The 25,000-nt window shown below is 45.3% G+C and overlaps 2 protein-coding genes and 1 long non-coding RNA gene across 4 annotated transcripts in view; 1 reads left to right on the plus strand and 2 right to left on the minus strand.

Annotated features, from left to right (window-relative positions):
* Nucleotides 1–7,774, minus strand: part of LOC112239793 (integral membrane protein GPR155-like) — a 37,551-nt gene extending 29,777 nt beyond the window's left edge. Inside the window, exons 1-6 of one of the 2 annotated variants that reach the window (XM_042318966.1) lie at nt 7,229–7,770; nt 6,182–6,714; nt 4,470–4,648; nt 2,893–3,113; nt 1,505–1,679; nt 429–584 (exon numbers count right to left, since the gene is read on the minus strand). In XM_042318966.1, the coding sequence (XP_042174900.1) occupies nt 429–584; nt 1,505–1,679; nt 2,893–3,113; nt 4,470–4,648; nt 6,182–6,599 (1,149 nt within the window). In that variant the 5' untranslated portion in view covers nt 6,600–6,714; nt 7,229–7,770. Of the gene's footprint in view, nt 1–428; nt 585–1,504; nt 1,680–2,892; nt 3,114–4,469; nt 4,649–6,181 lie in introns of both variants that reach the window. The other variant, XM_042318967.1, reaches the window with a different exon arrangement.
* Nucleotides 7,775–7,907: 133 nt separating this feature from the next.
* On the plus strand, nt 7,908–9,428 carry LOC121846103. The gene is made up of 2 exons (XR_006083010.1): nt 7,908–8,508; nt 8,581–9,428. It is a non-coding gene; the product is annotated as an uncharacterized LOC121846103 (long non-coding RNA).
* LOC112242717 (WAS/WASL-interacting protein family member 1) overlaps nt 8,552–25,000 on the minus strand; it is a 42,416-nt gene continuing 25,967 nt past the window's right edge. Inside the window, 10 exon segments of the mRNA XM_042318969.1 lie at nt 8,552–9,969; nt 10,199–10,312; nt 10,512–10,721; nt 10,984–11,001; nt 11,004–11,286; nt 11,289–11,751; nt 17,291–17,437; nt 17,439–17,475; nt 17,672–17,801; nt 18,350–18,444. Of these exon segments, the coding sequence (XP_042174903.1) occupies nt 9,917–9,969; nt 10,199–10,312; nt 10,512–10,721; nt 10,984–11,001; nt 11,004–11,286; nt 11,289–11,751; nt 17,291–17,437; nt 17,439–17,475; nt 17,672–17,801; nt 18,350–18,403 (1,509 nt within the window). The 5' untranslated portion in view covers nt 18,404–18,444 and the 3' untranslated portion in view covers nt 8,552–9,916.

The following is a 25,000-nucleotide window of genomic DNA, read 5'->3' on the forward strand; positions in this document are numbered from 1 at the left end:
AACCCATATTTATGCTTATTTATTTTATCTTGTGTCCTTTAGCCATTTGTACATTTTTAGAACACTGTATATATATATAATATGACATTTGTAATGTCTTTACTGTTTTGAAATTTCTGTATGTGTAATGTTTAATGTTAATTTTTGTTGTTTTTCACTTTATATATTCACTTTGTATGTTGTCTACCTCACTTGCTTTGGCAATGTTAACACATGTTTCCCATGCCAATAAAGCCCTTGAATTGAATTGAATTGAATTGAAGACAGATAAGAACAGAAATAGAGACAGACAGAGAGAGAGAAACAGAGAGAGACAGATAAGAACAGAAATAGAGACAGACAGAGAGAGAGAAACAGAGAGAGACAGATAAGAACAGAAATAGAGACAGAGAGAGAGAGATGAGAACAGAAATAGAGAGAACCCTCACCAGTGCGACCAGGCTGACGATGCTGATGTTGAAGCTGACATTCTGCAGCTCAGTGACCAGTGGCTTGGGGTTCATCAGGGGGATGGTCAGGAGCCAGGCTGACACGTACATGATGGGGGCAGACAGGAACGTGCTGATCACCATCCCTGACGTCACCTACAGGAGGACAGACAGAGAGGTAGAGAGAGAGATGTGGATGTGTAAATACAAGCCTTAGCTGTCTAGGAAGGTGGCTATTAGCTAAGAAATTAAATACGAATTGATAATGTAATACTCGCCACTTCCAGCCCCATGTTGTACTGTGGTGTGTGTGTGTGTGTGTGTGTGTGTGTGTGTGTGTGTGTGTGTGTGTGTGTGTGTGTGGTCCAGCTCCATGTTGCACTGTGTGTGTGTGTGTGTGTGGTACCAACTCACCACTTCCAGCTCCATGTTGTACTGTGGTGCCCCATGTTGTGTGTGTGTGTGTGTGTGTGTGTGTGTGTGTGTCACCACTTCCAGCTCCATGTTGTGTGTGTGTGTGTGTGGTACCAACTCACCACTTCCAGCTCCATGTTGTACTGTGTGTGTGTGTGTGTGTGTGTGTGTGTGTGTGGTACCAACTCACCACTTCCAGCTCCATGTTGTACTGTGTGTGTGTGTGTGTGTGTGTGTGTGTGTGTGTGTGGTACCAACTCACCACTTCCAGCTCCATGTTGTACTGTGATGTGTGTGTGTGTGTGTGTGTGGTACCAACTCACCACGTCCAGCTCCATGTTGTACTGTGATGTGTGCTCCATGTTGTACTGTGTGTGTGTGTGTGTGTGTGTGTGGTACCAACTCACCACGTCCACGTCCAGCTCCATGTTGTACTGTGGTGTGTGTGTGTGTGTGTGTGTGTGGTACCAACTCAGCTCCATGTTGTACTGTGATGTGTGTGTGTGTGTGGTACCAACTCACCACGTCCAGCTCCATGTTGTACTGTGACTGTGCTCCATGTGTGTGTGTGTGTGTGTGTGTGGTACCAACTCACCACGTCCAGCTCCATGTTGTACTGTGGTGTGTGTGTGTGTGTGTGTGTGTGTGTGGTACCAACTCACCACGTCCAGCTCCATGTTGTACTGTGATGCGTAGATGGCTACGCTGGGAGCAGGGGGGAACACCCCGTAGAGAAAGGCATAGTTGGACAGGCTGGAGTGGTTCAGACTGCTGCTGTTGGAACCTGTAGAGTCCAGCAGGTCGACCATGTCCTTACAGATGAGAGGCATCACCAGCCTACATAGGAGAGACAGACAACACTGTGTTATGACACTAAGACAGTACCACTGGGACAGTACCACTGGGACAGGACCAATAGGACAGGACCACTAGGACAGGACCACTAGGACAGGACAGTACCACTAGGACAGGACCACTAGGACAGGACAGTGCCACTAGGACAGGACCACTAGGACAGGACAGTACCACTAGGACAGGACAGGACCACTAGCACAGGACCACTAGGACAGGACAGTACCACTAGGACAGGACAGTACCACTAGGACAGGACCATTAGGACAGTACAGTACCACTAGGGCAGTATCACTAGGACAGTACCACTAGGACAGGACAGTACCACTAGGACAGCACCATTAGGACAGGACAGCACCACTAGGACAGGACAGTACCACTAGGACAGGAACACTAGGACAGTACCACTAGGACAGGACAGTACCACTAGGACAGGGCAGTACCACTAGGACAGGGCAGTACCACTAGGACAGGGCAGTACCACTAGGACACTAGGACAGTACCACTAGGACAGGACAGTACCACTAGGGCAGGACAGTACCATTAGGACAGGACAGGACCACTAGGACAGGACAGTACCACTACAACAGTACCACTACAACAGTACCACTAGGACAGTACCACACCACTAGGACAGTGCCACTAGGACAGTACCACTAGGACAGAACCATTAGGACAGTACAACTAGGACAGTACAGGACCACTATGACAGGACAGGACCACTAGGACAGGACCACTAGGACAGGACAGTACCATTAGGACAGTACAACTAGGACAGGACCACTAGGACAGTACAGTGCCATTAGGACAGTACCACTAGGACAGGACCACTAGGACAGGACCACTAGGACAGGACCACTAGGACAGGACCACTAGGACAGTACAGTACCACTAGGAAAGTACAGTACCACTAGGACAGGACCACTAAGACAGTGCAGGACCACTAGGACAGTACAGGACCACTAGGACAGGACCACTAGGACAGTACAGTACCACTAGGACAGGACCACTAGGACAGGACCAATAGGACAGGACAGTACCATTAGGACAGGACCACTAGGACAGGACCACTAGGACAGGACAGGACCCTATTTACGACTGTAGTTATGCAGTTGTCAGCACCCTATCCGTCCATTCCCACAGGGTAGGTTGATAACGACTTGAAGGAATGTCAGTTCTTGACATTTCTGTAACTCACAGTTTGGCAGTGATGAGCAGGATAAGGGCTACTCCAGTAGACCTGGTGAGTTTGCCCACCTGTCCCACCATAGATAGTCCCAGGTAGAAGAGAGCTGCTCCTCCGAAGGAGTTGGCCAGGCCATCCACAAACTCCTCCATCACAGCAGGGATCCTCTGGCCCAGGGCAAAGTGGGACACGATCCCGACCACCACCATGAACACTATCGGGTTCTTCAGTACCTATAAAATAGATTCGAATAAAAGTGGGACACAATGTCCACCAGCCACCACTGTATGAAAAAAAAAAGTGTCTTATTGCCGTTAACCCAACCCCCTAAGACACCCTGACACCATGTTTTAACCCAACCCCCTAAGACACCCTGACACCATGTTTTAACCCAACCCCTAAGACACCCTGACACCATGTTTTAACCCAACCCCTAAGACACCATGTTTTAACCCAACCCCTAAGACCTGACACCATGTTTTAACCCAACCCCTAAGACACCCTGACACCATGTTTTAACCCAACCCCTAAGACACCCTGACACCATGTTTTAACCCAACCCCTAAGACACCCTGACACCATGTTTTAACCCAACCCCCTAAGACACCCTGACACCATGTTTTAACCCAACCCCTAAGACACCCTGACACCATGTTTTAACCCAACCCCTAAGACACCCTGACACCATGTTTTAACCCAACCCCTAAGACACCCTGACACCATGTTTTAACCCAACCCCTAAGACACCCTGACACCATGTTTTAACCCAACCCCTAAGACACCCTGACACCATGTTTTAACCCAATCCCCTAAGACACCATGTTAACCCAACCCCTAAGACACCCTGACACCATGTTTTAACCCAACCCCTAAGACACCCTGACACCATGTTTTAACCCAACCCCCTAAGACACCCTGACACCATGTTTTAACCCAACCCCTAAGACACCCTGACACCATGTTTTAGCCCAACCCCTAAGACACATCCTGACACCATGTTTTAACCCAATCCCCTAAGACACCATGTTAACCCAACCCCTAAGACACCCTGACACCATGTTTTAACCCAACCCCTAAAACACACCCTGACACCATGTTTTAACCCAACCCCTAAGACGCATCCTGACACCATGTTTTAACCCAACCCCTAAGACACACCCTGACACCATGTTTTAACCCAACCCCTAAGACACACCCTGACACCATGTTTTAACCCAACCCCTAAGACACACCCCGACACCATGTTTTAACCCAACCCCTAAGACACCCTGACACCATGTTAACCCAACCCCCTAAGACATCCTGACACCATATTTTAACCCAACCCCCTAAGACACACCCTGACACCATGTTTTCTAGCCTTTATTATTCACTGTGATATTAAGATGTTTTTCCATTCTTATCACAGCTAGCTACCAGATACACAGATCCTTTCACTCTAATTTCTTTGTTACAAAATCCTACGTATTTACTACTTTTATTGAATGTTAAATATGTTCCTAGTCCAATAAAGAATAAAGCACCATTTAATGTAATTTGCAAAACAAACAAAAAACTATTGATCACAGAAGAAAGCAAGATGAAATGACCTGCAGCAGCACCACTCTGACGATCTGCAACTTGCCCTGCTGTCTCTCTGGGTGGTCCTTCCACTTCTGGATCTCACAGAAGGCAAATCCTATGGGATTGAGGAACATCAGGGAGACAGGAGCCACCAGGTAGATGTACTGCAGGTACTCTGGATATGTGTTCCTGTACAGGGCGTCCACTGCAGGGACAGGGGATGGCAGATGTTATTGTATGGTTTCCAAACCACTCCTCAGGGACTCCCAGATGTTCCAACAAATACAGAGCATTCGGAAAGTATTCAGACCCCTTCAGTTTTTCCACGTTTTGTTACGTTACAGACTTATTCTAAAATGGATTAAATTAAATGTTTTCCTCATCAATCTACACACAATACGCCATAATGACAAAGCGAAAAGAGGTTTTGATAAGTGTTTGCAAATGTATTAAAAATAAACAGAAATACCTTATTTACATAACTATTCAGACCCTTTGCTATTAGACTATAAATTGAGCTCAGGTGCATCCTGTTTCCATTGATCATCTTTGAGCTGTTTCTACAACTTGGAAAGGCACACACCTGACTATATAAAGGTCCCAGTTGACAGTGCATGTCAGAGCAAAAAACAAGCGTCATGTCTGGAAGAAACCTGGCACCATCACTACGGTGAAGCGTGGTGGTGGCAGCATCATGTCTGGTGGAAACCTGGCACCATCCCTACGGTGAAGCGTGGTGGTGGCAGCATCATGTCTGGTGGAAACCTGGCACCATCCCTCATGTCGGTGAACCTGGCGTGGTGGTGGTGGCAGCATCATGTCTGGAGGAAACCTGGCACCATCCCTACGGTGAAGCGTGGTGGTGGTGGCAGCATCATGTCTGGAGGAAACCTGGCACCATCCCTACGGTGAAGCGTGGTGGTGGTGGCAGCATCATGTCTGGAGGAAACCTGGCACCATCCCTACGGTGAAGCGTGGTGGTGGCAGCATCATGTAGTGGGGATGTTTTTCAGCAGCAGGGACTGGGAGATTAGTCAGGATCGAGGGAAAGATGAAAGGAGCAAAGCACAGAGAGATCCTTAATGAAAACCTGCTCCAGAGCACTCATGACCTCAGACTGGGGCGAAGGTTCCCCTTCCAACAGGACAACGACCCTAAGCACACAGCCAAGACAACGCAGGTGTGGCTTAGGGAAAAAGTCTCTGAATGTCCTTGAGTGGCCCAGCCAGAGCCGGACTTGAACCCGATCGAACATGTCTGGAGAGACCTGAAAATAGCTGAGCTGCGATGCTCCCCATCCAACCTGACAGAGCTTGAGAGGATCTGCAGAGAAGAATGGGAGAAACTCCCCAAGCTTGTAGCATGATACCCAAGAAGACTCAAGGCTGTAATCGCTGCCAAAGGTGCTTCAACAAATAACTGAGTAAAGAGTCTGAATACTTATGGAAATGTGATAAATATATATTTTTTAATAAATGTGCAAAAATGTCTAAACCTGTTTTTGCTTTGTCATTATGGGGTATTGTGTGTAGATTGATGACGGAAAAAACTATGTAATTCATTTTAGAATGAGGCTGTAAAGTAACAACGTGGGAAAAGTGAAGGGGTCTGAATACTTTCAGAATGCACCGTGTGTGGAACGGCTGGGACTGTTTTGAGAAAGAGGTTGAACTTTCCAAAGGAAAATAAAGTGGCCCTATTGTACTACGATCACATTCCAAAAGACAACTATCCTCACCAATGGGATACCCCAGGGCGAAGTCGTTGCTCTGCGTAGCGAAGATGGAGTAGAGTCCTGCCTTGCTGTACCTGCTCTCCGGACTGGCCACGGCTAGTGTCAGAACACACACCAGGACAAACACCGACACCTTGGCTATCAGGATACTCCACAGGAACGACCAGATCACGTTATTAAAGTCCAACAGAACCATGTTCTTGAAGAGCAGCGCCGGGAGGGCGAATTTAGACACAAAGTTCCCTAATCCTTTAGCTTGACAGGAGGTGATTATGTCTGTCCTACCGGCGATGTATCCACACAGGATGATCCCAAAACACTCCAGGAGAGCCGGGAAGAGCTTGTCGATAGACATGGCTTGGGAGGAGGAGAGGGGATTGTGGGATATGTTCTTGCCATGGATGGCTACGTAGGTATCCATGGTTGTTTTGTGGTTGTAGGAGCACTAAATTACTTCACCGATGGGAATATTTTCGATATCAGAGTACAGAACAGTCACGCTGGGCACCAGTTCAGGATAATACATCCGCAATGCCCTTGTTGAAACAATAATAATCGGTGAGTTGTAGTAGGATAAGTCATACACTTTTTTTGGTTGTCAGAAAAACATATGTAATACCAAGGACCAATAGCGTTTCCTGATCAAGTGACAAGTCTAGGAAAAACTCCTGGCCCTACCAATACCCTATACAGGAGAGGGTGAATCTGTTGTTGTCAAAAAGAACCAAAACAAAGCTATTTACGAGGAGTGCAGTGCTGATGACATGCATACCACAGACATTGCATTATAGCCTACTCCCAACGGTGCATTGAAACTGCTTTCAAAACTAGTCATGGGGGATTTCAGCATGTGAGGATTGACATGAGTTAACCTTTTAGACGTGTAACTCGTGATGTCTTAAACGATGCCAATTATTGGATTTGGCGCTAGGTACTGTAGCTAGCTAAAGTTAGCATGCTATTCGTTGATATTAGATGCAACTGTTAATATTACTTAGCTCGCGTGCTAAAAACATATTGCGAAAATACAACGATATAAAAGCGTCATACCTTGCACATCTGGTAACGAGATATTGCATATTTAACATGCGATTGTCATTTTTTTATATAAAACTGTAGCTATATAAACGTTAGTCTAACTCTTCCTATCGACTGCTGTTGACAGCTAGCTAACAGTAGTACAAACGCATGCTATTATCATTTGGCGTAACGCTATTCGGGATCCTTGGCACGTCACGACATTGATGTGGCCCCAATTGAAGGTGACATGTAAAATGGTAAGAGTTAAAGGTTATGTCCCAAGGATCTCGGATAGCACTAACAATTCTCATGTGTGGCCTTTCGTTCATCAACGCCCTAAATTATGAGTGACAAACCAGGCATCCAATTAACGCCAAAGTGTGTTGTTTCGAGGAGCTATACTCGGCTTTGATTGGGTGTGAACGCGACCGCACTCTGACGTTGGTAAGGGTCTCTCAAGAGGTCTGTATAATGCGAGTTAAGACCGGTCAATAAATCAATACATTTAGGTCAATAAATCAACGAATTAGTTAAGACTAGACACCTTTAAAATAGATACAAACCTAGAATACTCCACTCGTTGCATATCCCCCTAAAAAAAAAAATGGATTAGATTCTAAAATAGTGTAGTTTGAGAGTGTTAGTGAAGCAACTAACTTCCTTTTATATTGTACGAGAACACAAGAAGTCTCAACTTTATTTGCTTTATTTAGAAAATCCATGTGGAAATAGTTTGCTTTGTTCTACATTGAAAAGCAGCAGGAAGAAAATACAGTCAAAAAGGCAGAAACAAAAGCAGTTGAATGCATCAAAAATAAAATATATATATATATCTAAGTTCCCTTGAAGCCAAAGTGCATAAAGCACTCTGCAGTACCATTTTAAATGTCATAGGGAACTCATCTCCCGTGGGCAGTTTCTGCGTGTAGCTGACCCAACTACGCTATATTTGACTTCTGGGTTAACAGAGATAACTAGGGAACAAGAGACAGAATACATTCTGAAAGAAGACTGAAAGAAAAATGTCCCCATGAGGACCGTCATTCATTATGTCTGTCACCTGAGGAGGAACTAACACACAACTTTAATGGTCCTCTTTTTAAAACGTTCCATTTCTGCTGGATGTTTCTGTCTGTTTGGTCCTAGGTAGTCTCCAATGCAAGTTGTATCTGTCTGTTTGGTCCTAGGTAGTCTCCAATGCAAGTAGTATCTGTCTGTTTGGTCCTAGGTAGTCTCCAATGCAAGTAGTATCTGTCTGTTTGGTCCTAGGTAGTCTCCAATGCAAGTAGTATCTGTCTGTTTGGTCCTAGGTAGTCTCCAATGCAAGTAGTATCTGTCTGTTTGGTCTCCAATGCAAGTAGTATCTGTCTGTTTGGTCCTAGGTAGTCTCCAATGCAAGTAGTATCTGTCTGTTTGGTCCTAGGTAGTCTCCAATGCAAGTAGTATCTGTCTGTTTGGTCCTAGGTAGTCTCCAATGCAAGTAGTATCTGTCTGTTTGGTCCTAGGTAGTCTCCAATGCAAGTAGTATCTGTCTGTTTGGTCCTAGGTAGTCTCCAATGCAAGTAGTATCTGAGACACTGCCTCTGTGGGAAGAGACTACGTCCTAGTGCAGCCGACTGTCTTTGGTCAAACACACATGCTCCTGCCATTCCCCACATTCTCTATTCAGAAATGCATATTATCGTCTTTACAGATCAGAGAAAACACGGAGGCCAAACAGCACTTCTCTCTCACACATCAGCATACAGCCAGCATATTCACATCCTCCTTGCATACATTAAACACTTGCAAATTCTATGAGCAAGCTCATTCATATCATAACTTCAGGATCATGTCTAACATTTTAATACAATTTAATGATTTACTTTCATAGGTCAAATATTAGATTGTCACTCTGCAAGTGGTTCTGAGACAAGCTTGATGTTAATATCAAGTAGCGGAGACGTCCCAGAGCTGTAGTACAGAAGAAGAAGATAATACTGTAACTGTATAGAAAAAAAATAGTCGTATAGAAAACTTAGAAAATAAAAACAAATAGTCCTTCCCAACAACTCAAATCATACAAAATTAAACTAACAACTGTCATGAGTGACAGTTCTTTTTTCTTTCAAGGCATAAAGAAAACATTCAATTTTCACCTAAAGTTCAATCAACGCATACTGTAACACACAAGCGTCCATTTTGTCTCTACCGTGTAAAAACACGCCGTGAACTGCACAGGAACTGTATGGAGAAGTACCCTTTTTGATGGTTAGAATATTGTAACTGATATGCTATAGTTCGGTTGCTCTTTGGCGAAGACAGGCACAGTATCCGACACGACTGTTTCTCTTAAATCTCATAAAGATCCTTCATTACAATCAGGAATTGGAAAAAAAAAAAGGCACAGTGAAAAATGATAACAAAAGTATACAGTTTCAACACTACATAGTGGAGCGAAACCAAATGCATAGCCTATAAAACGAGCCTCTGTTGGGACTTTGGTTGGTTTGGAGTGCTGTTCGTTAAATGAGAATATTCTGTCAACTCCAGGCAGAGAAACACATGGTTGCGTGAGTCCCACTGCAAATATGGTCCTTCCATGGAGGTGCTATAAGCCTCATAGACAGAGGCAGTGGGAGTGACATACTTACATGCATGTACTCTGAGGGAGAGGAGAGGAGGGGAGGGGAGGGAAGGGGAGGGGAGGGGAGGGGAGACATCCCAAAAACGAGCGCTTCACCTGGGGATAGGGGGTAGTGGGGGGGCACCCCTGGACTTTTTATCTGAACCTGGACAGGAAAGAAGAGGAAAATAAGGTGGACATGTCAAGCAGGCTGTCAAGGACAGGAAGATACTCTGAAGGCTGGAAACCTTCAGGAGGAAACAGATTTGGGACAAATCAATACATATAGAAAACTCTTGATTTAGCGTTGCTATTTTTTAAAGCACAGCGCAAGAATTTCAAAGTATTTGACGTGCATTTGACCCAGATCTGGGAGGAAAGCCCTTGGTTCCTACCTCTGCCGTCAGTCTTGGACAACTTGCTGGGGTATGTCTTCTGACAGGACACGTAAGGCTCTGGGACAGGGAGGTCTGAGACAGGGTGGAACTGGAACCGGGCCTCCCACTCATCTGACAGAGAGAGAAACACAACTCTCAGCTAGGTCAATTAAAGACCTATATGGGTTCAAACCCGGGTCTTCTCTGCACCACAAAACTGTTAGCCCACTGAGCTGAAGCCAAGTCATTAGCAATGGGAGCTAAGGGCACATCAGGGAGTAAGGTCTCAAGCAGGATTACTCATCATATGAATTCCTTCCGTTACACTCACCAACGTGTTGGTGATGGGAGTTCTGGAAGCCGTTGCCCATGGGAGGAGGTGGGGGAGGAGGGCCTCCTATTCCCGGTCGGTCTGGTGGAAGCGGGGGCCGTTGTCCCCCACGGGAGGGCTCTGCTCCCGGGCGGTTAGGAGGTGAAGGGACTGGGGATGACCTTATACTGCCTCCACGTGGACCTGAGGAGGGAGGGGGAGGGAGCGGGCCTGGGGGAGAAGAGGTTACACCACAGAGTTCAATGCAACACTAGTTCTATATAATAGTATCATGTATATCATCGCTATAAGTCACATCATAGCTACAAACTACATTCCATCCAGTCTCAAAACACATACACGGTGTCCTGATGTCTGACCAAGCTGACCACAGAAAGGTTAACTATGTTTCTAGTTGCTAAGCTAACCCAAAAAGAGACAGTGGTCATCATTATATGACCTGAAGGCAGGCTGAAGGAAGCAGCATCCTTACCCGTCCGTCCTGGGGGTTTTTACCCAGAGGGGGCGGCCTCTCACTGGGAGGGGGTGGCAGTGGTCCTGACCGGCCAGGTGGCGGCGCCGGCGAGTTGAGTGAAATGTTCCTCTGTGGTAGTCTGGGGGTGTGTTCGTCTCCTCCCGCAGGCGTTGGGGGCAACAGTGGAGGGCCCGGTCTGCCAGGAGGGAGAGGGGGAGCTCCACCACCGCCGATGGAGGGCCGAGAGGAAGACGAGCTGGGGGGCTTGGAGTTGAAAGATGGTGGCGGTGGTCCATCTCTGGATATGGAGGACCGGTGGCCCCCAGGGGTGGGGGTGGGGGCCAGGGGTCCTCTGAGGGTCTGCCAGGGTGGGGGGCTGGGGGTAGAGGGGGACGTCCACTACTGGGAACCGGAGGGGCCCCAAAGGAGGGTTTTGGCCCAGACGGGGCCCCTATAGGGCCAGGGGGAGGGGGCAAGCCTTGGTGTCTGCCTGCGAGGTTGGGTGGTGGAGGTGCCGGGGCTGAGCTGGGGATCCGGGCTCCTCCTGGAACAGGCGGGGTCCCTCGGCTCTGGAAGTTCTGGTTGGGCCGTGGGGTGTTGGGGATTGGGGGAGGGGGTCCGCCAGGGGTCTCTGGTCGCGGGGGGCCTGCCCGTCCCCTGGGGAGGTCGGGGGCGCTGCTCCGGGGAAAGGCTGGGGCCCCTGAGAACCGTGGAGGGCCAGCGGAGGGGCCCCCACCACCAAACGGTCTGGGGCCTGAGGAACGGCCGCCTGGAGGTACCATGGGGGTCTAGGGCCTCCTGTGGAAGCATAAGGGTTTCAAACATCACACACTTTGTCTAACATCATTTTGTCTTACATGGGGCTATGGTTAAAAACAACCAACCAACTAGTGCCCTCTATGCATTACAGAAATATATGTAGCCCTTGTCACCTAGTGGCTGGTGTGACTGTGAGACCAGGGGAGAATTGGGGTAGAAGTTAGCGAGCCGCAACTCTCGATTAGCGAGCCAGTGTTTCTGCCATGGACGACGCATGTGGGCTGTGCTTGTGGCAAGTTGTCAAACGTTTGGTCAGCAACTTTTGTTTATTTTTCTGTAAATGGTTTTACCGCTTACTCAAGTAAATGACAGCTATGATTTGTATTGCAGTAACGTCTTCAACACTGTTGGGGGGGAAGCGGCTTGGAAGCCGGTTGTAAACTGGGAACAGGGTACAGGGAACAGGGAACAGGGTACAGGGAACAGGGTACAGGGAACAGGGAACAGGGTACAGGGAACAGGGAACAGGGTACAGGGAACAGGAACAGGGGGAACAGGGTACAGGGTACAGGGAACAGGGAACAGGGAACAGGGAACAGGGGGAACAGGGAACAGGGTACAGGGAACAGGGTACAGGGAACAGGGTACAGGGAACAGGGAACAGGAACAGGGAACAGGGAACAGGGAACAGGGAACAGGGAACAGGGAACAGGGAACAGGGTACAGGGAACAGGGAACAGGGAACAGGGAACAGGGTACAGGGAACAGGGTACAGGGAACAGGGAACAGGGTACAGGGAACAGGGTACAGGGAACAGGGAACAGGGTATAGCACAGGAACTATGAAACGCTTTTAACAATGTAATATGAACGGTGTCTTTTTACTAATGTTGTGTATTTAATAAAGTATTTGGAGTTTTAATATGGCTATTTTATAAAGGAGCCAGGGTTATAATTATTGTTTAGATTTTTCAAATAATTTTGTGTCCCTTATTAGGTTGTTTTTTGGTTTGTCTTGTCCGCAAATGAGCTGGTATTCGGGCAAAAGATTTGGGATTGCCCCTAGCAAGTGGACTAGTTTAATATTCTTTGTTATATGTTTGTTTATATGTTGCGTCGCCCTTTCTGCAGAGTCCTCCAGGGCAGGCTGGTTTTAGAAGGGAACTATTTGGTTAGAGAGCAAAGGCAAGTCGTATGAATTTACATGCGTGTTTTCGCATACTAATATCACCAGTGTGTTATTATCTTTCAAAGAGTGTTTAGTCACCAGTGTTATCTTACAAAGAGTGTTTAGTCACCAGTGTTATCTTACAAAGAGTGTTTAGTCACCAGTGTTATCATCTTACAAAGAGTGTTTAGTCACCAGTGTGTTATCATCTTACAAAGAGTGTTTAGTCACCAGTGTGTTATCATCTTACAAAGAGTGTTTAGTCACCAGTGTGTTATCATCTTACAAAGAGTGTTTAGTCACCAGTGTTATCTTACAAAGAGTGTTTAGTCACCAGTGTTATCTTACAAAGAGTGTTTAGTCATCAGTGTTATCTTACAAAGAGTGTTTAGTCATCAGTGTGTTATCATCTTACAAAGAGTGTTTAGTCACCAGTGTTATCTTACAAAGAGTGTTTAGTCACCAGTGTTATCTTACAAAGAGTGTTTAGTCATCAGTGTGTTATCTTACAAAGAGTGTTTAGTCATCAGTGTTATCTTACAAAGAGTGTTTAGTCATCAGTGTTATCTTACAAAGAATGTGAATATACTTAATGTAAAGTGTTTACATGCAAGTCTTGGCTTTACTTCTTGCCCTGCTGCTATCTATCCATAATGTATGTCTTCTATACCAGGGGTTCCCAAACTCCTTCACTCGTCCAGCACTGGGGAACTTCACTCCCCAAGGTCTGCAACACTAAGATGACGAGAGCAACTGATGATGCACTACCTCATGTTGAAATTGTGCCTTGTGCATTCCACGATTACAACTTTCAAGAGTACGTTTAAAGTTGGACTGAGTTACTTTTTTTTGGGGGGGGGGACCCCTGCCGACCCCCTCCGAGCCAGTGTGTCTTTGGGGTCATGCATTGTATTATTGTTTTGTTATGTAATAAACCTTGGCACTTTGGTCAACTCTGACAGACCTGTAATTGACTTGTCTTGAGGACCGCCCCTCGTGTAGAACAAGGTGGCGCAGTACAGTTTACATATAGCAACACATTACACTTGTTCCAGATAGTTATCATGGCTTATCTCAAACACAGCTTACTAACCACATTAATACAACCTCTAGAGGCTGCCGCAGTACAGTGTAATCTCTAGAGGCTGCCGCAGTACAGTGTAATCTCTAGAGGCTGCCGCAGTACATTGTAATCTCTAGAGGCTGCCGCAGTACAGTGTAATCTCTAGAGGCTGCCGCAGTACATTGTAACCTCTCGAGGCTGCTGCAGTACAGTGTAACCTCTAGAGGCTGCTGCAGTACAGTGTAACCTCTAGAGGCTGCCGCAGTACAGTGTAACCTCTAGAGGCTGCTGCAGTGCATTGTAACCTCTAGAGCATGGGTGTCAAACTCTGGCCCGTGGGCCAAATTTGGCCCGCGGGGTAATTGTATTTGGCCCGCGAGACAATACCAAATTACTACTAGAGCTGGCCCGCCGGTATTATACAGCGCATTCACCACTAATACTACGAATCCCATAATGCTCTGCTGTTTTCGCGCGCCAATCAGGACAGGACCCAGAAACGCTCTCTCCTCTGTGACAGTAGTCATAGCAACATAGACGCTACAACTGTCAGTGAGCTAACCCTTCCCAAAAATGGCGAAAAGAAAGGCAGAAAACAGGAGCTTTCTGGACAAGTGGGAGGCAGAATATCTGTTTACATATGTAAAAGACAAACCTGTTTGTCTTGTTTGTGGAGTCAACGTGGCTGTAAGTAAGGAGTACAACATTAGACGACACTATGAAACGAAACACCATGACAAATACAAGGACCTGGACATGACTCAAAGGAGCCAGAAAGTAGAGGAGATGAAAAGAAGTTTGGTTTCACAACAGAATATGTTTAAAAAGTCACATCACAAAGCGAGGCTGCTGTAAAGGCTAGTTATATAGTGGCAGCAGAGATCGCAAAATCAGCCCGGCCCTTTAATGAGGGAGAGTTCATGAAAAAGTGCATGATGAAGGTTTGTGACCTCGTATGCCCAGAGAAAAAACAAGCATTTTCAAACGTGAGCCTGAGCAGGAACACAGTAGCTGATCGCACATGTGATCTTGCCACCAATCTGTATGACCAGCTGATGGAAAAGGGAAAAGATTTTGTTGCGTTCTCCCTCGCTGTGGATGAGAGCTGCGACGCATCTGATACTGCTCAGCTGTCAGTCTTCATCCGTGGAGTGGACTCAAATCTGTGTGTTACAGAGGAGCTATTAGGATTCAAATCAATGCATGGCACAACCACAGGAAAGGAAATCTTTGAGGAGGTTTCCAAATGTGTAACTGAAATAAAGCTGCCGTGGGATAAACTCGTTGGATTAACGACAGATGGTGCGCCAGCGATGTGCGGTAAAAAGAGTGGACTGGTGGGCATGGTTCGGGAGAAGATGCGGGAAGAGAACTGTGCAGGTGAGCTAACTGTTTACCACTGCATCATACATCAGGAAGCACTGTGTGCCAAAGCCCTAAAGATGGAACATGTTATGACCACAGTAACACAGGTAGTTAACTTTATAAGAGCCAAAGGTCTAAATCACCGCCAGTTTAAATCTTTTCTGGAGGAGTGTGGTTCGGAATACGCAGACGTGCCGTATCACACAGAGGTGAGATGGCTAAGCAGAGGAAAAGTACTGAACAGATGTTTCGAGCTGCGTGAGGAAATATGTCAATTCCTGGAAACCAAAGGGAAGGATACAGCAGAGCTCCGGGAGCAAAAGTTCCTGTGTGAGCTGGCCTTTCTCTGTGACATCTCGAGCCATCTCGATGCGCTGAACCTGCAGCTTCAGGGGCGCATCATCACAGACATGTACGCTGCAGTGAGGGCCTTCAAAACTAAACTGTGCCTGTGGGAGAATCAGATGCTGCAAGGAAACCCTTGCCATTTTCCCTGCTGCCAATCCATAAAAGCGCAGATCTCTACCGCCGTGTTCCCATGCGCACAGTTTGCTGAAAAACTCAGTGTTCTCGCCTCTGAGTTTAGCCGGCGATTTGCCGACTTCGATGCCCAGAAATGCAAGTTTGAACTGCTTAGTAATCCCTTCGCAGTTGATGTGGAAAATGCACCAACCAACATCCAAATGGAGCTGATTGAACTCCAGTGCAACGACACGCTGAGGTCAAAGTATGATGCTGTGGGCGCCGCACAGTTTCCACGGTTCATCCCTGACACAATGCCTCAGCTCCGCACCCAAGCTGCTCAGATGCTCTCCATGTTCGGCAGCACTTATCTATGCGAGCAACTTTTCTCCTCGATGAAGATGACCAAAACAACTCACAGGAGACGTCTGACTGATGAACATCTTCGCTCGATACTGAGGATTTCTTCAGCTCAGAGCTTGAGCCCAGACATTGATGAACTAGCATCCAAGAAGAGATGCCAGGTATCTGGCTTGGGCACATCAGATTAGACCAGTGTGCAATAATTAACGTTTTCTTTATGCACTTTTTCTTGCTACAAGGCATGGGCTTGAATGGTTGATTGATTTATTATCATTTTATTTGTAAAATTATTAGCCAGTGGAAAAAGTTTATTTTGGTATTTAAATCAGAAGGCTGCAAATAGAAAAGAGGCATACAATTTTTATTTAAATTTTATTTATTTAATAAATGAATGCCATTGATGTGTTTTTTCATTTGAAATTCGATTTTGCATGTCTCCACTATTAAATTATATATTGTATGGTAATAAGCGATGCTTGTTCCATATTCAATGTTAAAGCAAAACTTGTTTGGGTCCATATTAAAAGGTTAATTTGTTCAATGTTGGCCCGTGACTTTGTTCAGGTTTTACATTTTGGCCCACTGGGTATTTGAGTTTGACACCCCTGCTCTAGAGGCTGCTGCAGTGCATTGTAACCTCTCGAGGCTGCTGCAGTACATTGTAACCTCTAGAGGCTGCTGCAGTACATTGTAACCTCTAGAGGCTGCTGCAGTACATTGTAATCTCTAGAGGATGCTGCAGTACATTGTAACCTCTAGAGGATGCTGCAGTACATTGTAACCTCTAGAGGCTGCTGCAGTACATTGTAATCTCTAGAGGATGCTGCAGTACATTGTAACCTCTAGAGGATGCTGCAGTACATTGTAACCTCTAGAGGCTGCTGCAGTACATTGTAATCTCTAGAGGATGCTGCAGTACATTGTAACCTCTAGAGGATGCTGCAGTACATTGTAACCTCTAGAGGCTGCTGCAGTACATTGTAATCTCTAGAGGCTGCTGCAGTACATTGTAACCTCTAGAGGCTGCTGCAGTACATTGTAATCTCTAGAGGATGCTGCAGTACATTGTAACCTCTAGAGGATGCTGCAGTACATTGTAACCTCTAGAGGCTGCTGCAGTACATTGTAATCTCTTATTATACACATGGATTATTACCGTTACTGTTCCCTCCTGAGGACCGAAGCTTGGGCATGCCTCCTGCAAAGAGACCTCCTAGTACTGGTCCTCCTCCTCCGCCACCTCCTCCGCCACCTCCTCCTCCACCTCCTCCTCCACCTCCTCCTCCTCCTCCCTCCACCTCCTCCACCTCCTCCACCTCCACCTTTGGGTTCTGTGAAAAGAAAGAAAGAAAGGTATTCAATCTCTTTTCCTCCGGCACAAGACCATAGCCTTTGAAATCTAATTATCTACAGAAGGCCTTTGTAGGTTTCAAGTAGATTCCATATTTCCTAATGGTTTAGACTGAGGAGGAGTACATTCTGAGTAAAGCCTTGAGAATACACAGCATCAGAGAACCCTTTACTCACTGTCAATGACGGGTTGACTCCTGTCATTGGTCACGGCCTTCTTCAGGCGAGCACCTTTTCCGATATCAGACAGTAAGGCGTTTCTTCCTTGTGCTTCATTCTTGCTGAGTGATGGCTTCTGTGTGTTTGCCTGTGAATGTTGACAACATAAAACAAAGAACCAGTTAAGTAATTTAGGAAATTATATAGTATTACCTAGGACGATAACTTGCACAATCACATTGCCATGCTGGAAACGCTTCCTTTCACTACCACAAGGTGGCGCTATTGAACAAGGTCAAAACTGTACTGACCTAAGAAATTTCCCTTCAATCACTCAATGACAGAAGGTGATGAGAGGTAATCTGACAGAGGGGGATGAGAGGTAATCTGACAGAGGGGGATGAGAGGTAATCTGACAGAGGGGGATGAGAGGTAATCTGACAGAGGGGGATGAGAGGTAATCTGACAGGTGGGGGATGAGAGGATAATCTGACAGAGGGGATGAGAGGTAATCTGACAGAGGGGATGAGAGGTAATCTGACAGAGGGGTAATCTGACAGAGGGGATGAGAGGTAATCTGACAGAGGGGGATCCTGTCTTCGTCTAAGATTACATCTAAATTGAATGAATTTTCCATCGTCATGTTAACTCATATCAGTAGTTTCAATATAACTAGGACGTCTTTGGCGTGCTTACCACAGCGAAGGTTGGGGGTGGGGGAGGGGCAGGGGGTGGCGGGGGAGGAGGCATCTTATCTCTCTCTCTTCAGTTATTCTTCTACAGCTTCACCCCTGATGGAGAGAATACACACAATCCATTAAATACTTCCTAAATATCCACACAAACAGTAGGCTTACAGATGCTATACACATAACTAGGCTGGACCGCAACAAACCTTCAGAGACATGGGAAAACACACACACACACACACACACACACACACACACCTCCAACTGGGCACAGACGTCAGTTCAACATCTAGTTTTAATTTACATTTGGTTGAGTTTTCAACTAACATGAATTCAACATGAAATGTCACCATGTCATTGGATTAAGGTTAAAAGTTTGGTGAAAAAAATATGAAATTCCCTGAAGTTGATGACAAAAGCAAACAGTTTTCCACTTTGATTCAATGTCATCACAATAAATATATATATAAATAACGTGGAAACAATGTTGATTCAACCAGTTTTTACCCAGTGGGCTTTCACCACAGTCCTTAGAGCAAGCTGTGTGACTGCAGACACATAATATTGTCTTTGCACAGAAATAACAGGATGTATTGAAATAACTTGCAAAGTACATGAGCTATAAAACCACAAGGGAAACAATCCCATTGATCAAGAAACACTTCCTGGTACAGCAGACAGATGACAACCATCATCCAATCCAGGGATGTCCCCGGCTAAACAAAATCTTGGTCGACTGAAAGTCGTCTGTTCTTTTGATTGGTCAAATTTTTTTAAACGTGTATTTTTCCACACATACAGTAGAAGTCTGAAGTTTACATACTTAGGTTGGAGTCATTAAAATGTGTTTTTCAACCACTTCGCAAATTTCTTGTGAACAAACTATAGTTTTGCCAAGTCGGTTAGGACATCTACTTTGTGCATGGCACAAGTCATTTTTTCAACAATTGTTAACAGACAGATTATTTCACTTAAATCACAATTCCAGTGGGTCAGAAGTTTACATGCACTAAGTTGACTGTGCCTTTAAACAGCTTGGAAAATTCCAGAAAATTATGTAATGGCTTTAGAATCTTCTGATGGGCTAATTGACATAATTTGAGTCAATTGGAGGTGTACCTGTGGATGTATGTCAAAGCCTACCTTCAAACTCAGTGCCTTTGCTTGACATCATGGGAAAATCCAAAGAAATCAGCCAAGACCTCAGAAAAAAATTGTAGCCCTCCCCAAGTCGGATTCATCCTTGGGAGCAATTTCCAAACACTTGAGGGTACCACGTTCATCTGTACAAACAATAGTACGCAAGTATAAACACCATGGGACCATGCAGCCGTCATACCGCTCAGGAAGGAGATGCATTCTGTCTCCTAGAGATGAACGTACTTTGGTGCGAAAAGTGAAAATCAATCCCAGAACAACAGCAAAGGACATCGTGAAGATGCTGGAGGAAACGGGTACAAAAGTATCTATATCCACAGTAAAACGAGTCCTATATCAACATAACCTGAAAGGCTGCACAGCAAGGAAGAAGCCACTGCTCCAAAACGACCATAAAAAAGCCAGACTACGGTTTGAAACTGCACATGGGGACAAAGATCGTACTTTTTGGAGAAATGTCCCCTGGTCTGATGAATCAAAAATAGAACTGTTTGGCCATAATGATCATCATTATGTTTGGAGGAAAAAGGGGGACGCTTGCAAGCTGAAGAACACCATCCCAAACGTGAAGCACGGGGTTGGCAGTATCATGTGTGGGGGTGCTTTGCTGCAGGAGGGCCAGGTGCACTTCACAAAATAGATGGCATCATGAGGAAGAAAAATAATGTGAACATATTGAAGCAACATCTCAAGACATCAGTCAGGAAGTTAAAGCTTGGTCGCAAATGGGTTTCCAAATGGACAATGACACAAAGCATACTTCCAAAGTTGTGGAAAATGGCTTAAGGACAACAAAGTCAAGGTATTGGAGTGGCCATCACAATGCCCTGACCTCAATCCCATAGAAGATTTGTGGGCAGAACTGAAAAAGTGTGTGCGAGCAAGGAGGCCTACAAACCTGACTCAGTTACACCAGCTCTGTCAGGAGGAATGGGCCAAAATTCACCCAACTTATTGTGGGAAGCTTGTCGAAGGCTACCTGAAACGTTTGACCAAAGTTAAACAATTTAAAGGCAATGCTAACAAATACAAATTGAGTGTATGTAAACTTCTGACCCACTGGGAATGTGATGAAAGAAATAAAAGCTGAAATAAATCATTCTCTCTACTATTATTCTGACATTTCATATTCTTAAAATAAAGTGATGATCCTAATTTACCTAAGACAGGGAATTTTTACTTGGATTAAATGTAAGGAATTAGGAAAAAATGAGTTTACGTGTATTTGGCTAAGGTGTATTTAAACTTCCGACTTCAACTGTAGATACACCCTATGTTTGAATAAAATCAACTATATGCAGGCCACAGAGCTTGTCTGATGCCTTAAGCACTGTGATTAAAAATGAAGTCACACAAATTACTCAAGAGGGAGTTAGAGATCAATATAGCCTAAACAGAAGAAGAAGAAAAAAAACTGTTCCTGATCCTCCTCTTCCCGCTGTTGCTGGCCTTCTCAGATTCTGCCGTTACTCTCCTGAAGTTACCGGTAAGAGGCTACACCAGCGACCGTTAACCTTTTCCATTTGGAGTGCCAGGGTATCGTACCATTTCTACTGATCCGTTATGATTTTCATCTGCACATTTTTCGTGGAACAGTTTCATTCAATTTATAATAAAGTCTTCATATCTCAAATCAATGTCATGTGGTTAATCAAAATGATATCTACATGAAAATGATACCATTTTAAATATAACTTCTATTGCCATTGGTAATATGTAAAAACAGCCTACATAAATCCAACAAATACACTACAGCCTGCATGTAGAACATATCCTGATGAAAACAGATATCCTAGAAATCACATTGGCTATGCATGGACTGTCTGTAAGAAACATTGTACAACTATCAACTTGGTCCAGCCCAAAGCTTGTGCTAGCAAACTTGCAACATTGTATAAAATATTCTGGGCTGTCAGAGTTTCCGCACCAGCGAGCTCCAGACACACAGACAGAGCTGTAGGCTGTTTTGCGCAAGGGATAAGAAGTAATCAGGTAGGCCTATTTTATGACATTTCCACCGGATCAGAGCATGACATTTTTACCCCTTTTATGCTGAGTGGTTATCGAAAGAGAGCTGGGAATATTTTTCAAACAGGCTAGGTGCACGTCCTTACTCAAGATTGACAGGAGCACTCCAAACAAAAGACAATGAATAAATTGACAACTCGTAAATGGAATGAAATAAACCAAAACGTTTTTTTCCCTCACAAGTGTAGCCTAGGTTGTACACTCTACAAACAATGTGTCCACTTCTACAATGACAATGGTAAGACTGTAATAATAATATATTGAATGCATTACCGTAACCAAACAAACATTGTAGATTAGAAATGATGGGATTTAACGGTAGGCTAAATGTATTACTGGTGATTGTGGTATGCCATCCCCTCCGCAATGGACTAGTCCACCCAGACAGACAATGGACTAGTCCACCCAGACAGACAATGGACTAGTCCACCCAGACAGACAATGGACTAGTCCACCCAGACAGACAATGGACTAGTCCACCCAGACAGACAATGGACTAGTCCACCCAGACAGACAATGGACTAGTCCACCCAGACAGGCAATGGACTAGTCCACCCAGACAGGCAATGGACTAGTCCACCCAGACAGACAATGGACTAGTCCACCCAGACAGGCAATGGACTAGTCCACCCAGACAGACAATGGACTAGTCCACCCACAGAGACAATGGACTAGTCCACCCACAGAGACAATGGACTAGTCCACCCAGACAGGCAATGGATTAGTCCACTCAAACAGGTGTAAATCAGACAGGTGTCTTGTGTTGCTATAAAAAAAAAATATATATACATATATAGGCAATGGACTTGTCCACTCAGATAGGTGTAAATCAGACAGGTGTCTTGTGTTGCTATAAAAAAATATATATATATATTTTATAAATATAAACGCAACATGTAAAGTGTTGGTCCCATGTTTCATGAGGTGAAATAAAAAAATCCCAGAAATGGTCAATTTGCACAAAAAGCTAATTTCTAGCTAAATGTTGTGTGCAAATGTGTTTACATGCCGTGTTAGTGAGCATTTATCCTTTACGAAGATAATCCATCCACCTGAAAGGTGTGGCATATCAAGAAGCTGATTAAACAGCATGATCATTACACAGGTGCACCTTGTGCTGGGGGACAATAAAATGCCACTTTAAATGGTGCAGTTTTCAGGTCTGAGGAATATTTCTGTCTGTAATAAAACTACATTTTTGGGGGAAACTCATTCTGATTGGCTGGGCCTGGCTCCCCAGTGGAGGGGCCTATGCCCTCCAAGGCCCACCCATGGCTGCACCCCTGCTCAGTCATGTGAAATCCATAGATGAGGGCCTAATGAATTAACTTCAATTGACTGTGTCCGAGGGCCTTCAAAAGGGGGGCCCCGCCAGTTCCCCATCCCTGTTATAGACTAGCCCAGTCCATATCTGATTTACATTAGTTATAGACTAGCCCAGTCCATATACATGTGATTGGCATTCGTAATAGACTAGCCCAGTCCATATACATGTGATTTGCATTAGTTACCAGTCAACGAGAGAGAGAGAGAGAGGTGACAGTTTCAGCTGCAGAGGCCTCTATCTTCCTGTCAATGTGGTTAACAGGAAGACCTGACACGAAAGAGACCCAACCCACAGCCATCCTGTCTCTACATCCCCTCTCTCGCCATCTCTCTAAAGCAGCACCCTTCTATCTCATAAAATCTCTCTACATCCCCCTCTCTCTACTAAAGTACATTGCTCTCTCTCTCTAAGGCAGCACTTCGCTCTCTCTCTCTAAGGCAGCACCTCGCTCTCTCTCTCTAAGGCAGCACCTCGCTCTCTCTCTCTAAGGCAGCACCTCGCTCTCTCTCTCTAAGGCAGCACCTCGCTCTCTCTCTCTAAGGCAGCACTTCGCTCTCTCTCTCTAAGGCAGCACCTTGCTCTCGTGCTCTCTCTCTAAGGCAGCACCTTGCTCTCTCTCTCTCTCTCTCTAAGGCAGCACCTTGCTCTCGCGCTCTCTCTCTCTAAGGCAGCACCTCGCTCGCGCTCTCTCTCTCTAAGGCAGCACCTTGCTATCTCTAAGGCAGCACCTCACTCGCGCTCTCTCTCTCTAAGGCAGCACCTTGCTATCTCTAAGGCAGCACCTCACTCGCGCTCTCTCTCTCTCTCTCTAAGGCAGCACCTCGCTATCGCTCTCTCTAAGGCAGGACCTCGCTATCGCTCTCTCTAAAGCAGCACCTCGCTATCTCTAAGGCAGCACCTCGCTCTCGCTCTCTCTAAGGCAGCACCTCGCTATCTCTCTAAGGCAGCACCTCGCTATCTCTCTCTCTCTAAGGCAGCACCTCGCTAGTAATCTTGACCATTTCTTTGGATTCCCCATGTCTTACTTATTGTTAGGAAGAAAAGGTTTGGTCCAAATCAGATGTTAGATACTACATTTTTAAAAATGACCCATTTGGATGCAATCAATTAGCTTAATTTCTCAGAGATCAAATGATATTTCAATAATGTAATGTTGCTGGAATGCTAGTCTTATCTGTTTCTAACAGATTTCAGAACAATCTGAGATGAGGTTTGTTGAAATCCTCTCCCTTGTGCTTTTTGTGGTGGTACAACCCTCCCTAATCTCTCAGCCCACCTCTTGATGACTTCAACACCCTCTGATAGGAACAGAGAGCAGTAGTGGAGGCCCATCTCTCCTCTCCAGCTCTCTGTAAGCGAGCGGGACACTGCGGTAGTCAGAACAGCTGACCCTGTCCTTGAGATAACAACATGATACCGCCACCTGTCCCCTAAACCACTGCATTCCAGTGTTCCATTCCAGTGTTCCATTCCAGTGTTCCATTCCAGTGATGTTTGGGATGCTGAAACTGTCCTACCCAGAGACACTTGACCCTCAGCTGGATCAGTTTGACATGGTTGTTTCAGGGTTGGGGGAAGATGCCATCTAGCACAATGTTCAGTCAATAAAGGAAGGATATGAGGAGTCTGAAAAGTATTTCATGAACTGAAAATGACCCATATTAGTTTCAATGACGATTTTGAAACTGCCAACATGGCTATATGGAGAAGTGTTCAGCAACATCTAAAGACCTCTGCAGACTTTACGTTGGATTCAGTCTTTTACAATTATCACGAAACACTGTGTGATGTTAACAAATTCAAATCTTAAATGTCAACCTGGCCAGATTGTACCATTTGCTTCTGTCGTCACATTCTGCGATTGGCTTGAGAGGCGACATCAGCAGACCTGGGCTACATTAACCACAGTGGTGTGTTTGATCTGCACCTGTGTCAGCACCAGCAGTGCTAGCCTCACTCTATGCTTATGAGTGAATGAAATGACTTCGGAAAAACTGAAAGTATGCATCTAGGTCCAAAAAATGTATATAATATATATATATATTTATATTTTATTTAACCTTTATCAATCACCGGGACCGTCTCTTAACACAAGCCACAATATATGATAAAGGCCCAAAACATCTGACACTGACAGAACTTTGT

Source organism: Oncorhynchus tshawytscha, unplaced genomic scaffold, assembly GCF_018296145.1.
Source record: "Oncorhynchus tshawytscha isolate Ot180627B unplaced genomic scaffold, Otsh_v2.0 Un_contig_5015_pilon_pilon, whole genome shotgun sequence".
Lineage (NCBI taxonomy): Eukaryota > Metazoa > Chordata > Actinopteri > Salmoniformes > Salmonidae > Oncorhynchus > Oncorhynchus tshawytscha.